Below are 15,882 nucleotides of genomic sequence, written 5' to 3'. Positions count from 1 at the left end.
GAAGAAAGTGAAGAATTAAGCATCCTTCATTTTGGAGAAGACAGTTGCTGCAAGGTGTTGCCAAGGGTAAAGCTCAAGGAGGGAACGACCACCATGTTGTTTCCATTTATTTTTTCCCCCCTCAGAGAGAAGAACACTTAGAATTCAGGGAGGATTACTTTAAGAACATTTTCTCCTACAGTATACAGATAGTTCAGTGCTCAAACTGCAGCCTTGTGTCACTGGAATAGCCCAAAAGACCTGAAATCAGTTTTCCTCTCATATTTACATACCAGTAAGGAAAGCAAAGAGACATTTTCAATTGTGACTATTCAGAATCAGGAATCCTTTGTTCCAACTTATTCAAGAAGTCTTTGGACTGACTTAATAGAAATAAATCTGAACAGGCATGTTAAAAAACACACTTTTGCTAATCAGAGTTCAGCAAAACTCCTCTTTGACATTCACAGTTTTATTAGTGACTGAAAACAATAAAATACATCATTTCCAAGATGAATTTCTCTTTTTTAATCTCAATACAGGATTCAAAGACCTGACAACGTCCTGTGGTTAGTGCAGCTGTGTTCACCACTCTGCCTGCTGCTAACGAAAACCAAACACCCAACAGCATTTACTTTTTTAGACAAATGATCTGGATTTTTAGGGCAGTTTAATGTCATTGAATTGTACAATAAAAGTGACCCCAACATCCAGTTCTGATTCCAGTTAAAAAGTTTAGACTAAAGATATCACAATCTGCAAGAAAAGAAAGAACATGGATGGTATAAATGGAAAACAACAACAAATAAGGTGCAGCAATGAAATTAGTGTGCAGGCACAGTGAAGGCTGACAACCAAAGCAAGATGAACAAAACATGAGTTGAAAACTGCCTGATGAAAACATAGGATTAAACTGGGAAAAAAATGCTGGCCCAGTTCATTTAATCTCATCCCTTCTTATCAACCCCACTCTTGCTGTGTATAGAAAAGGAGCTTGCATGACAAGTGACATGAAGAGAAGCTTTCACTTGACTTAATGACAACTGGAGATAACCCTGTGTCAGCACCTTGGGCTGCCCCTCTGCTCCTTTTGACTGTTACAGTGGGGTGGAGAAAGTCACCTACTGCACACATCCAGTTTCTGAGTAACACTGAAAGCCATCCAGTGTTTGGAACTCGGTTCCCCTCGGCTCGTGTTGGAACAGAGCAGAGGCACAGGAGGAATCCCTACACTGTTGGTGGCTGGAGTAAGCTGGTTTTAGCAACAGCTGTACTAAAATACCACAGGAGAATTTCACTAGTGCCATACAACTCCGAGTACGTGCTCCTGGACAGAACAGGCAAGCACTAGGAAAGTCTGTACTGGAGCTGTGTGTTTTCAGGAATGTCTGTGTTAGGGAAATACTCTATATGGAGTCTGCTACAGAAAGTAACAGGAAAAAAAAAACCCAGTTCATTTTAAATAGTAAATGTGGTGGTTTACTTCCCATATCCTACTTTAAACCTTACATATTCCCCTTGTTTTAGATCTGATAAGTTCTGAAAAGATGAGACAAGTGATGAAAACTGAAGTATGTTAATTCCTTTCATTGGATTATAAGCTTCATGGAAGGACTGAGCCCTTTTTAGCACCTGAGAAGAATTCACTGCACAGGAGAACATTACCAGAGCCCTGAGGCATAGCATTTGTCCTGATCAGAAATTATTCTCACAACCTTTTCTGCAGCAATGCTTGAAGTGCCACTCAAGTCATCTACATTGATGGTACTGCCCCAAATTTGCATCTAACAACTCATTTTGAACAAACATTACACAGTAACCACCACAAAAGCCTACTGAAATCTTAATTGTGACAGAAAATGACAGCTGGCTGTTACAGAACAGATGCATTTGTTTTCTTTAAGAGAAAAGCAGTTGTCCAGGAAAGTGCATGGAGAGGCAAATCCCTGTATGAATGCAAAGTGAGCTTATAAAGCAGTAAGGAGATTTCAAGGGACAACACAACATCTGTGGTTAGGAACATTTTAGCTTACCTGCTTGCCTTAAATCCTTTTAGTTTCTGTACAAAGAATGATTCAAGAACTTCTGCACATTGGTAAAAAGGGGAGTCACTTGGATTGTAGTAACGACAGTTATCAAAAATTTTGGTCATATCTGCCACAAACTCGGTGACTTTTTTGTAGTAACGTTTCAGTATCCTCTCCTCCATGGTGGCAAGGTCTTGAAAGAAACACCAAAGATTGTTAAAATGAGACATTTTCACCCTGGACAGAAGTTCACAAGGTCAGATGGTAGGAAACCAAGCCTCTCTGGGCCAGCTGCTTTGCCAGGGGACACACCAGTAGGTCTCCTTCACTTATGGATGGATATGTTGTGTGCAGCTGAATGACAAGGATCAAAAAGACCTTGGAGAACTTGGGTCTTTACAGGAAGTTATTTGATTTTTCTGAAGAAATTCAGGAAGACAAAACCAAGTCAGACAATCTGGATTCAGTTACCTGGTACTGTACTTTCTTTACAGCCCTTGCTGAGGCCAAGAGCCCCATGTGTATGGGTAACAGCTATCCAAACCTCCTGATTATTTGATTGGAATTCATGACTTGCTTTGAACAAAGTCTTGTTTTTCATGGGCATCTGCACATTACCACATGGCAGAGATGTGAAAGACTGCAAGTGCAGGACCATGCACAATGGTGCTGCTCTCCTTTTTACTGACCAGACACATTAATGACACCAGAATGGTGAAGTGAGCAGTAAATGTCCTATTTTAATGCAAACATAGATTAAAGAGAGGCAGAGGAACTGTCAATTATAAATACAGCTGTCTAAATGTACATTGGCACTCTTAGCTGGAAAAAACCCAATGACTTGCCCTTGGAAAACACTCTTTAAAGTGCTTATTTTAAGGTCCCATAGCTGGGCCTGGATTCCCAGCTGTACTTGCATTTACTTGTGTACTTACAAGTGTATTTTCCTGCTAATGAAGTCAGAAAGGGCTAAATGCACTTTTGTTTACTTCATTCAGTCACCATACACTTAAATAATTTTTACTTGAGCTTTCCTTATGAACTTTAACCCATCAATTATGGAACAGGAGCTGTTGAGCACTTTCCTAAGGGCATAATCCAAGACTTTGGAACCAAAAAGGACATTTTCTGAGTCAAATATTATTGTCAGTCAACATCCTACAAATTTCACCAAGGTACTAAATTTAACTTGTCTATTTCTAGGATCAGTAAGGAGTGGGTGGGAAAGCTCAAGTGAGACATCAGCCCTTATTCAGACATATGAAAAAGGTACTGATTCAATAACTGGAAGGAAAGGAATTACATTTAGCTACACCATTTCTGGCAGGAGGTGGCTTTTCCCAAGAGATTTCACATGCAAGTGTTTATCTAGGCTATGTTTAGCTAACTGGTAAGGTGTAATGAAATCAGAGTAAAATGCTGTAAAGCTGCAGCATCTCTTCTTCCACTTCTCCCCCCCAACATTTGAATCAATTCTTGTTTGTATATCTTTAAAGACAAATTACATATGATATGAAATTTAGAGTAGCATCCACTACGCTATCAGATGAAGTGTAAACAGCATCTGAAGCTGCATGTCAGACTTCACTCTATCAGCACCACTTCCTCCTCAGAGTACACACCTCACATTTTGTAGGAGCAACTGATGCAGAAAAAGATGGAAAAAACCAAGCACAATTGTCCTCTTGCATTAAAGAAAGGAATTTAAACCCAAGGATTGTGTCCTATTGCTGCACTGAGTTTCACATTAGCCCAACATTATTTATGGTTAAGGAGTTATCCTACAAGTACATATATTAAGCCTCATGAACCTTTAAGTACATCAATGAGAAATCATATTGTCTCAGTTTCCCTGACCACAGAAACTGCATTCTGCAAAACACATCTTTCCATCCCTGGATGGAAATGGTCAACAGGTACTTGAACCCAAATCCACTCACACATGCTATGGCTCAGAACACTTACCCATTGGTTCTTTAATAACACCATAATAATCTGGTGCATCATTGGGGTCTACTGGTTCTAGGAATGGCCATGCCATCTTGTGAGCCTGTCAGGAAAACAAGACATCATTACCAACAAAAAAAATAGTTCAATTAGCACTGTTTTAGCTACTAAACATTCTCATTCTCATTTTATCTGTTGCAGCTTAAGTTGAGCTTAAGGATGTGTAGTGTTACATGGGAAAATAACTAGTTCTTATCTGATGACTGTCTAAGGTTCTAAACCTCAATGTCAAGGACACAGTGAGCTGGTCTTCAGAACAGGAAACCATGAAAATCAGACCCAGCAGGACACTGTGCACAGAAGGGTGTGTAAGGTGTTTACTGGGTACTTGGCACGTCACACCTAGAGATGGGCTGCTGTTTTCACCTCCAAGTACTCCAACTAGTTTTCATAAATGTCTGTATAATGCAGGACAATGCAAAATACTATTCTCAGGATTTCTGTTACCACACTTTAACAAAAGTCTTGAAAATTCTTTGCAGTTAGAGCAGAAAAGGCTCATTTGGGAGCAACAGAAAGACCAGAAACGCACTGTATGCAAGTCTTTCTATCAGGATGCCATCGTTTACATGCTGGTAAAGACTTTCTGTGAGAACACTCTTGAAATCAGTAACTCTTGAGATTCAAGCACAGAAGTAGATCAGAAATCATATAAAACTAATCTGAGAAGAGAACCTTGCACCTCCTATGTGTTCAGTGAGGCGAATTCTCTGCCTTTTGGTATTTTCAGTAAACCTGCTTCCTTTAAAAGCCTTCTGCTGAAGAGACTCTTTAGTTTCACTAACTCAGAAGCAGTGATATACTAATTACTGTAAATTCCTCAGCACAACAATGCCAATCAAGTCTGCAGCTGACAAAGTGGCATTTCCCACCCCCAAAAAACCAAACCAAAACAACTTCTGTTTTACAAACCATCTCGAACCAGCTGGGAGAGAAACCCAAGACTCACTAGGCACATCCTGTGCTGTAAAAACACCTTCCACTTCAATTCTCACCTGTAAGGAACGTAGTACTCTTCTTAGGCCTTCATAATCTTTATCAGTGAGTGGACTGAGCACAGTCATGGCATCTTCTGTGGACTGACACTGTGGACACACGTATTCATCGATGAGATCTGCCTCACTCTGCAAGATGCCAACGCAGCGCCCGTGATACCAGTTCTGACATCGGTCACAGCCAATGTAAAATCTGCAAGATCCACAAGAGTCTTAGTGACTTCATCTGTCTAACTTAAAGGTTACATTCCAATACATACACCTGCAATCCCCTGCACACAGGCAGATACTTGGCATGATTAAATACAACAGCGTAAGGTGAGATATTTCAGACTGACAGTTTCCAATTGCACTGTTCAAACTGCTTTTGTGTTTACAAACAGCATCAATTAGACCATTTCAAAATCAGTTCCTAGACTGCACACTATGCACTTGCAAGCTGTAGAAGTTTCAAACATCATTCCTCTGCTTTAGGGTTGCAAAGGACAGTGTAATGCCAGAAGCCTCACTCACTCAGTATCCCCAAACAATACAAGATACGTTTTGCACAAACTGGACTAACAAACTAGGGCTCTTGCTTCACTCCAAACAAACATTTTTCATATGAAAGCTTCAGTCTCATAGTTGAATACAGAAGGGGCATTCTATGACACAAAGCCGTGCAGTAAAAGATACCAACCAGATCCCCCCCTGCTGAAATCATGTTTCTATCCAGATCAGACTAAAGCACAAAAAAGAATCCCACTAAAGACCACATTTGTCTTTTCATCTTCCTCACCATCCTTTGTTAAGAAAAACAAATCAATAAAAATAAATCACAATTTAAAATACATGGTGTTGGGGTTAAAAAACCCAACAAAGCAACAAAGCAAAACCCCAACACATTTTGACCACCCTGAAAACTTCACTTTTCCTACACATTTACTGCATAGAAACATTTTGGAGAGGGAGACAATTACAGCAAAGCAGTTTGTATTACGAATGAATATGACATATGCAGAATAACTTCTTTCTTTTTTTGAACAGGTAACCACAGTCAGAGCAGTTTGCTACCTAAACATTAAATAAGAGGTTCTTATCAGAACTCACTGCGACTCATCATAAGGTGTTCTGCAGATACAGTACAATTCCTCACTGCTGCCCTCTTGTGCCCGTTTACAATCATTACAGATGTACACATCCATTTTCTTAGCCTCCTTTTCTGTGATGCCAACACATTCTCCATGATACCAGTTAGTACAAAGATCACAGCCAATATAGAACCTAAAAGTATTCACAATGAAAATGACAATGTAATTGTCATTTCAAATGGCATGGCACTTTTCCCTGCCTTTCTCTCTGATGCACTTTCTTGCTGGCCTACTTGCTTCAATTTTCTGTCTGTGTTTCCCTGCTTCTTAGCATTCTGTCCTTACACACTGAGATCTCATGCTGCAGTTATACTGTCAGTAAGGTTGCTTGGGTCAATTTTCAATTGGCAGTTCATTAAAATGCACATCAATATGTAACCAGATTGTGACAAAACTGGGCTAAAAATTTACATCTCCAGCTTGTGTGGGAAAAATTGTAAAAGGCACAAAAAGGAGAAGGCCAAAGAAAAGATTTACATTTTCAAAACCGCAGCTCAAAAGCCACTGAAACATTTTTCCTGAAGATTTGAAAATGTAGGGCTCAGTTAATTCAAAAAAACAAAAGCAAAGCGCAAACACCAACTAGGAGTTACAAGTAAAGAACATGCATACCAGCCATGTGTGAACACAGAGTGGTATCACATGAGATGAGAGAAAATGGGGTCAGGATGTGGTTGGCATAAGTTCCTTTCTTTTTTTTCTCCTGAGGGGGGAGGGGGTGTGTACTGAAGAACAGACACTGAACTACTCAAAACTCAGCACATGGGCACAGGGACCATCTTCAGTGAATCGTGTCTGTGAGACTCAGCTGTGTGACGGAACCAGATGTGGTATGACACAAAGTGAAGGGAACCAGGTACAGAATCATGGGAATGGGACCTTGCACAGAATGGTTGTGACAAAACTGTAAAATATTATGCAAGGATGTTTGACATTTTGTGCATGGATATCTCAAAACACACCTATGACTAGTGACAATCAACCAGATGGGCAAAGTTACACAGTCGTTCTCTCTGCCTGAGCAAAAGCAAGCTGACTCAGCACCTCCACCTGCCCAAATTTCAGAGACCATCAACCACCTGCCACGTGCTGCTGCAGGAACTGCTGCCATTGTGTTGGTCGGTCAGTGAGCAGCACCCACCAGACATGGCACACTGGCAACAGGTCAGCAGCTGGCACAGGTTCCACAGAGCAAGCATCTCTATTTTCTTGGGCCTCTGCATATGTCCTGGATACTCAGATCCTGCCTTTTCTCTTCCTTTCCAGTCAGACAAATTCTGAAGAAAAATATCCCACTCCCATAAACCACGGAGAGATACAGCTCCCTCCTGACAACTACCAACAATGACTCAGCCTGCATCCTCTTCCCCAGAGGGTCTGGGTCTGTGTGCTCCTGCTGATGTGGAAGCAGATTGATGTCTAGGTGTAGACACTCAACTTTGCCACATTTTGCTTTAACAAATGTGTTAGAATCTAAGCAGGAATCCTACAAAGATGCCCTGCCTGACCATCCAGGCAAACAGTATGAGCAGGTCCCTATAATCCTGGGTATCATAAATGAGAACTAAAAGTAAAAGCTTAGCAGTAAAATGTACACCACAGAATGACTCCTGAGGGTTTACTACATGCTAAAAAATGCATAAGGGTATTCACAATATGCCACACATTAGCTTTTCAAGCAGCACTTCTGTCTTTTCTGAAGCAGAAAAGAGACAAAAGCACAAAGTATCTGATGCCTGTGTATATGAAAATAAAACAGTTTTAAAACTTGACTGATCCCTTTCAAACAGTGAAGGGATAAAGTAGTTCAGCAGTGCAGTCATCATTTGTAAGAAGAGAAAAATCAGAATTCTCAAAAAGCAAAAGCAGCAGAACCAAATCATATTGCTGAGGATGTTACTGAGTTACTAACATTTCAGTTTCTGGAGTTTTCATCTCTGCATTTAAGCACAGTTCTTGATCCTGGCTACCAAAAGTCATTCTATGACCAATCTTTTCATTGGCATACTCAAATGCCCATTAGAGTCATCGGAGTTCTCCTGACAATGAAATCCTTTTGCTCACAGAATTTGTTTATCTCTGTTCTACCACTAAGAAACCACCATAAATAATGGACCTTTGTTTGGTATCACAACAAAACGAGAACAGGGTGTCCTCCCAGGTTACTGGATGACAGAAAGCCTAACACAATGTTTGTTCTTGAAGGGAGACTGGTGACATCTCTTAGAAGTAACAGCGATTTAACAGCCAGAAGCTGGTGATTTCTACAGTAACAGCAGCACAGAGAGCTGTCCAGTTTCCCCCACTGAGCCAATGTTCAGAGCTACTGAACAACCAAGGTGAAAAATCCCCAGACCTCAGCTGCACTAAAACAAACAAACAAGAGAAATGAACAAACAAATCCCCCAAAAGGCTGGAAAGAACCTCAAGAGTCCTGGCCCTACGTTTGGAATGAAGAACCATTACTGGAGTGAAAGCGCTACTCCACTTCTATGGTTTCTTTCTGTTACCAGCACTTAAACCACCACCTAATGGCACCAACTGACACGTTTTGGTGTGGTCACTTGTCGAGCAGATCAGACCATTTCCATGTGAGAATATAAGCTGAATTTACTTAAACCCATCTCTACACAGCTATCAGATGTTGACTAGCCACTAGCTATCTGCTGGTGTTAGTCACACCCAGCTTAAGCAGGAACATGTAACTGTCCTCCTGCAAACTCCTGAATCTTCCACTCCACCACTTGCTAAACCTCTTCACAAACTTCTTTTGTGGCGTAAATATTTTCCCTCATTCACAGTCACAATCAAACCAGAGAACTGCAGTTTTCACTTGGTCAAATGCTCACATGTGCATCTTTTATCAAGCCTGAGATGTAAATTACTACACCTGGAAACCACTTCTACCTGAAACATTGTCCAAAGTGAACTGCAGGCCAGTAACTTGGAACCTCCTTTACTGGCTATTGGCTTACAAAAACAAGCCATGGATCGGAAGACGGTACCAAAAGCTGTTTCCCAAGAACACCAGCTACTTGTGCACAAGGAATCGCTCAAACCCAATTGTCACTTGCTTCTGAGGCAGAGGCAAAACGGCAAAGAAAGAGTAACAGAGCGGAGGGAAAAACAGAAAGAAGAGTATGTGCATGTGAGACAAAGGTCATAGGATGGAAACATGCAAACAAGGAGAAATACACATCACGTACATTAACAGCATAAATCAAGTATGTTACGAGCTTTGTAACTGCTAGTGGACAACAAGCTTTATTCTCTGTACCTTAGTGATCACTGCAATAACACCTGATACTCTTATCTCCAATTCTAGAACTACCTTGCACTAAGAGCTAAGCACTAAAGCTAAAGCTAGGAACACAGAGAAGAGGCTGCAGCAGCCGCTACTCACTTGGACTCGTCGTAAGGCGTTTTGCAGATGCAGTAAAGCTTTGTGTCTTTCTTGGTTTCCTTTGAGGTAGTAGAAATCATTTTCTTTTTCTTGGACTTAGAAGCTGATGAATCCTTCTCCTCATCTCGCTTCCTCTTCTGGGAGGATACTGGCATGGGGACCGTGGTGGAGGAGGAAGAGGAGGTGACGCTGGCTGCGTGTTGCTGCGGCGGTGGCGGCGGCGGCTGCGGCGCGGGCGGTGCTGGTGGTGCAGCAGCTGCAGCGGCTGCGGCTGCAGCAGCAGCTGCCTGGGCTTTTTCTTTTTCTTTCTTAATTTTAGTCAAGTCTTTCTTTAGCTCCTCCTGAAGTATATTAAATGAATAAATAGAGAGGGAGGCACTTCATGTGATTACTCCAGGACAGGACTATAACCTAGACACAAATCCCCGTGCTTAAACAAACAAAACCAATTAAGACCATTGAAATATGCAATTTGTTTTCATGTGCATAAGCTGCAATTCATGTAACATTCAGGGATGACACTCTCAGTCTACTATGACCTGCTGGCTGTAGCTTATCAGAAGTTGTTTCAGGAAAGAAGGCAACTTCAGTGTAGCTGAAAAACGAGAGGCATACAAAGGACATGTGCTCGCTTGGCAGAGATCCACACAGCACAGCCACAACTTCTTCCTCTATTTGCCTTAAAATCTCACTGAGCAAACAAACAAATTAAGAAATTAACATAGAAATGGCCTCTTGGCTTAAAATCAAATCAGTCTTTAAGAATAACCACCCTTACCTGTACTTCAATCTGTAGATCTTTGTCCAAAAGTGCTCTTTTTTTCAATATTTCAGCTTTCAGCTGTTCTTTATGCTTGAAAAGCAGAGCTGAGAGCTTCGTAGCATTCTGCTTACTACGCTTCTGCTCTACGCTCTCTTCTCGCTTCCGTTTCTTAGCTGCCTGTTTTTCTTCTTTGTCTATCTTATCCAGAATATATTTCATCACTTGGTTGCACACAATCATTCTGGAGAAGAAAAAGGAAACATGCATTGTGTTGAGCTGCCTATTTATCCCCATTTGGGAATGCAGAATCATTTAATTGCCCAGCCTATGCAAGCTGCAAGCCAAACCATTGTATTTCTTAAGATGTACAAGGCAAATTTAAGTGACACACATTGCTCCCACTCATTTACTAGAACACCACTGGGAGAGACCAAGTCCCTAGTCAGGCTAAGGAGGATCAGTTCCAATTTCACTTAAGACATCTGAGGACAAGTCATTCCTCCTGTTCCCCTCTAAAATTCCTAAGAAAGCTTAGGCTTCAGAACCATGACAGATATTTTCACTCAATCCAGTTTCCACAGACATGCTTGAAAATGCTGGATCTTGTATTTTTCTGATGTAGGATGAAAGCAAGCAGAAGCCTTTAACTTCTAAAACATACATTTCCATCCTCCAGTGACCACCAGATATTACTTAGTGTTTTTGGCATAAGGACTGGCAGATATTTTTCAGTCTATAGAGTTCACTCTAAAACAGTTCCCAGGTTCTTCACTAACAACAACTCAGGATTAATTTGTCATCTGCATGTTGAACGCTCAGCTATAAATCTCTTCTGCTCATTTGTTCTGCAAATTCTGTTGTTCTGCTTTATATTTCAATCAGAAAATGAACATATTTTGCTTGTTCTGAATTTAATTTTGTCTTCTTATTCCATTTCAAACCCACCAGAAAACTAAATGCTTCTCATTGCCACAGAGAACACGAAAAATAACCCACATTGACATAAGAGGTTGAAAGCAAACAACAAAACAGCAATGGCTGGGACAAGGAGCTGCTGCTGAGTCTGTAGTCTGAGACTCAGATATCCTGCCTTTTCATATACAACTGTGTTTTGATGACATGCTTTGCAATATGGCACCTGTTTTGTAAGGCTATAAAATGTCATTTAATTTGTGTTTCTTTCTTGCACTTTATCTACTTAGTTTACCCTGTTTTTTCACCTGGTAAGATATCCAAACTACATTTCTGAGAAGAAAAAAAGCTCGATGAGATGGAAAGACAGCTGTACCATCAACCAAGCTACTTACAACTTCTTTTTCCAAATTTGAATGGTGTCAGTCTAAACACCAATTTACCTGTCTGACACCACTAAGTGAAGGGTACGTGACAAAACACCTCATTCTTTATGGAGTGTGAACACTACGTGAGTAGCACCTAGTGAGAGACTTGCAATCTGAGCTTGTACTCTGATTTCATGATCAAAATCTTCTACAAAGAACCGTTCTTTTTGTTACTGTCTGACAACACACACTTCTGAGTATCCAACTGAAGCTACTGCAGGAGCAAAAAGCAGTCAAAATAACCCCAAGACAAATGACCAACTCCAAATGTGTGTTTAGCAGCTTCAAACATAAAGCCTCCTAGTTTGTGGGACAGCACTACCTTCCAAAGCTTCAGTTCCTTTTGGGAGTGGGAGGTACCGTGGACAGTAACAGAAACAAACTGTCATGATAGGGGACAAATAAAACCCAGGGTTTCTTTTCTTGCCACAGAACAATTCATTTCCCATTCTGTGCTTCTTCAAGGATGGTTTTTATCTTGAATTTAAAAACTGTGGCCAGTTCCAAAGACATGCAATGCAATATTGAATTTGGAAAACATACAATCAAAAGAAAACTGTGCATAGAAAGGATGCCATAACTTCAGAACATCGTTATGAAAGTTACTTTTGAGTGTTACTTCAACCAATTTAAACATAGCAAAATTCCCTTAAGTGTTTTCTTATCCCACTATATAAAACTTTCACATCCAAAGATGTACTATGATGCACATTCACCTCTGATTTTCTTCCCTCTCAGCTGGAGTCAGTGTCTTCTTCTGTTTCAAGTGTTCTATGACAGCATTCTGTTTCATAACAACCTGTAGGATGACAGAGAACCCAAGATAAAAGATGAACACTTCAGCCAGTATTTCACAATATTACTGGGAGAACCAGGACATTTCCTTAGTTCAAGAAAAGGTTGAAGTGTTACTTATTTCAACAAGTGACAAAACAAAACTGATTTTATCAGGGGAGTAGTTCTTGTTTAAAGCAATGATTTGAAAATGAAATTGAAAATTAACATCACCTCACTCCCCTCCACAGGACATTTTGGCTTATGTTGAGTTTAAACCTAAGGACTAGAAGTAAATTGACAGTATTTCTTCAGTGACTGGTTGTTCTACTTTTTAAAACGGTAAGAGTTTAGTTTATATATACATGGTTGGGGTGGTTTTTTGAAGCCCTGCAGCCATCCAACAGCATTACGTTTCAGATACCTCTTTGAAACCTCAGTTTCCTAGAGCAGGCAATGGCAGTACTGTACATGTGTTCAGAACATCAGCTCTCCTACCTATAACCTGTCTTTCCTGAACTGAGAAGAAAGAGATATTGTCCCAGCAGCTAGTGGTAAGTTGAGATGATAGAACACTGCAAACGTGGTACAATTGACTCGATGTGCTGAATTAACTTTGAGTATTTAATTAAATTGCCAAAAGCAATCGTGCACTAACTTTGAAAGAACCAAATTAACTGCCTATCAAATGTATTAACATTGGCAACAAGAACAGGCATTTAAAATGAGATGTGTTTCATTCATTAAGGTTTAATTTCCTTCTGTTAACTTTACCTGTTTCTGGATAATGTCACTTTGATTAGAAGCCTGAAGGGTGTGCTCACGTTTAATTTCTATCTGTTGCTGCTTTTTCTTCTGTTGCTGCTCCCTGAGCTGCTGAACTCTCTGCAGCTGCTCCTGAACACTAGCTGCTTGAACTGTTACAACATTCTGAATCTGGTGAGCCTGCACTGGTCTAGTTTGTTGCATCTGAATAGGTAACTGCAGCTTGATCTGCTGGGGCACACTGCCTTGTTGGGCTTGTATCTGAGCCACAACATGTGACTGAAGCTGAGAGAGAACTTGGACTTGTTGCTGAAGCTGAGGCACTGTAATAACCTTTGTTGGAGGCTGCTGAAGTTGCAGCTGAGGACGAGCTGGGGATTGCACAGGAACCTGATTTAAACTTTGAGTAGTTGGAAGGGTTGAGACCGAAGTCTGAACCTGAGGTTGTGATTGCTGCAGCTGAGCTTGAATTTGTATGGGAGCATGGGGCTGCATCTGAATCTGTTGTTGGGTTGTAGTCTGCACCTGAGCTGGTGGCTGAGGCTGGACTTGGGACTGGCCTTGTTGCAGGATTGCAGTCTGCGGCTGACTCTGGACTTGCACTGGAGACTGCCCTTGAGCCTGGGTCTGTGCTGGAGACTGAACTGGAGATTTAGACGGTTGTGCTTCGGGTGTGACAGGAGAGTCAGCAGAGGCTGGAGTCTGAGATTCGGGCTGGCTCTGAGTTTCAGGCTGAGGTGCTGGCTGAGGTGCCTGTGGCACAGCCTGAGCGCTCTGACTCTGTGCGTGGGGCTGGGCCTGCTGCTGACCCTGAGGCTGGGGCTGAGCTGGAGGCAGCCCTGATGTTGGCTGTGCCTGCAGAGTTTGCTTCTGGTCCCCTGGAGCTGTGAAAGATAAAAACAAGTACTCAAATGACACATCTATGAACCTCACTAATTTGAACCTTTTAGATCTACTGCAAAGCTCTGTGCAGAAATTCAAGAGGCTTCTAAGCTAATAAAAAACTTCCAACAAATTTACTGTGATAACAGACCATCTCCAACTGCACAACTCCCACAGACCCAAAGTGAAAGCCTTATTTCCCTGCTGAACGGAACAATGCTTACCCGAGGTTGAAGTAGAAACTGTTGTTGTGGTTGTGGTAGCTGTAGTAGCAGCTGCTGGCAGTGGGGTGAAAAGAAATCTCTGAATTGTACCATTTGGCATAGCTGCTTGCATAAGCTGTTGTCCTGGCCCAGGTATTACAGTCACACCCTGAGGGATTAATTGCAATTGGCCAGTAGTTTGACCTTGTCCCTGAATTACCACAGTTAATCCTTGACTGCCACCCTAAAAAAGAAGTTAAGATTGATGAATTAGTGATATAATTCTTAGACAGAAGATCAAAAGATTATTGGGTTGGAGTCAAATGTATTTTCATCCAAATACTGACAAGAAGCCTAGATAGAAAGCAGCTAAAATAGAGCATCTTTGTTCCTCAAATTTACAAGCAACATAGAGCATGGATAATTTTAGACATACTATTAATCACTTTCTCAAGAACCACAACAGTTTGTGTAGAAGTTCCCTCCACTGAATTTCCTGACTGTGTATCAGATCCCACCAAACCGAGAGCTTTCAGAACTGACTGCTCAGTCCAATGTACTGTGAATTTCTGTTGCTTAAGCTGACACTGGGGCAGCTCTGACATCATTCTCAACTCAGTGACGGAGAAGGTCAGGTACGGTCCCAAAACCTTGATGCATAACTCCACATGTTGTGAAACCACAGAAGAGAACAAGGTGCCTTCAAAAATCCTTCTCAGTCTTTTGGTTTGGAAATGAACTCTGAGTTTTGTTTCATGTATAAAAATCTTACCTGGCAGCAATAAGCCTGTACATCACAATGATTTACACACCACTTATAATTTGAAGAAGAGTTATTACAGTAACTCACAGAAGTTTATTTTTCTCCTATGCTTGGTTCTAAACTCATTTTTTGCCAACAGACCTTCATGATCTGAGCAGAAGCTGTAAGAACTTTCTCCTCCTCTAGTTCCAGATTCTGTAATTTTTCCTCTGAGACTGTGGATAACATGAGTGAGAACTAAATCTTCACACAAAATCAGAAGACAAGGAATGAACATTATGTTCTGAAGGTCTACAAAACAGGTCATACAAAATTATTATGTCCCTTACTGCTATTAATGCAAACACTTTTTTCCATACTGCTAAACTTTCCTGATGCCTGTGACATTACCGGGGAACACAGTAAGAAGTGTCATGTAAAGCCTGACATACCTGGTTAAGCATCTTTCAGTCTGTAATTATCCTACATGAAGGGCAGAATTTATGAGTGGATACACTACACTGCTGAAATCCAAAGACTTGATAAGATGTATCATAAGTATTAGCACATTTCCACGCCCAGAAAGCTGTAAAACATTGTACCTGTCCTTGTGTTAGCTGTGTGAGCTGAGCCATTGTAAGTTTAACTTGTCCCTGCTGCGGGCGTGGGGGCTGTGCTGGGGTCTGTGGCTGTATCTGCTGTGGTGGTGTTCCAGGACTTGTGACTGTCTTCTGCCCAGCACTGGTAGAAGCTGTGCTGGTACTAGAAACTGCTGTTGAAACAGGTTGCCCCCTGATTATTTGAGTCACCACTTGCTGTGTCTGACCTGTAAGAGAATAACTGATAAGAAACACGTTTCTGCACAGCAGCCC

At 41.2% G+C, this 15,882-nt stretch overlaps 1 protein-coding gene across 14 annotated transcripts in view; it reads right to left on the bottom strand.

The window, feature by feature from the left end:
* The window catches only part of BPTF (bromodomain PHD finger transcription factor), a 53,534-nt gene that overhangs the window by 926 nt on the left and 36,726 nt on the right, over nt 1-15,882 (bottom strand). For 10 of the 14 annotated variants that reach the window (XM_062010979.1, XM_062010983.1, XM_062010980.1 and 7 more), the window contains 10 exons: nt 15,613-15,836; nt 14,290-14,512; nt 13,193-14,067; nt 12,361-12,443; nt 10,320-10,545; nt 9,542-9,882; nt 6,098-6,271; nt 5,009-5,201; nt 3,972-4,056; nt 2,013-2,199 (listed from right to left, as the gene is read on the bottom strand). In XM_062010979.1, the coding sequence (XP_061866963.1) occupies nt 2,013-2,199; nt 3,972-4,056; nt 5,009-5,201; nt 6,098-6,271; nt 9,542-9,882; nt 10,320-10,545; nt 12,361-12,443; nt 13,193-14,067; nt 14,290-14,512; nt 15,613-15,836 (2,611 nt within the window). Of the gene's footprint in view, nt 1-19; nt 736-2,012; nt 2,200-3,971; nt 4,057-5,008; nt 5,202-6,097; nt 6,272-9,541; nt 9,883-10,319; nt 10,546-12,360; nt 12,444-13,192; nt 14,068-14,289; nt 14,513-15,612; nt 15,837-15,882 lie in introns of those variants that run through there. The other 4 variants (XM_062010987.1, XM_062010990.1, XM_062010982.1 and 1 more) reach the window with 3 other exon arrangements.

The sequence above is a fragment of the Colius striatus genome, chromosome 18 (assembly GCF_028858725.1).
Source record: "Colius striatus isolate bColStr4 chromosome 18, bColStr4.1.hap1, whole genome shotgun sequence".
Classification (NCBI taxonomy): Eukaryota; Metazoa; Chordata; class Aves; order Coliiformes; family Coliidae; genus Colius; species Colius striatus.
This window is presented reverse-complemented; position numbering and strand designations above follow the sequence as displayed.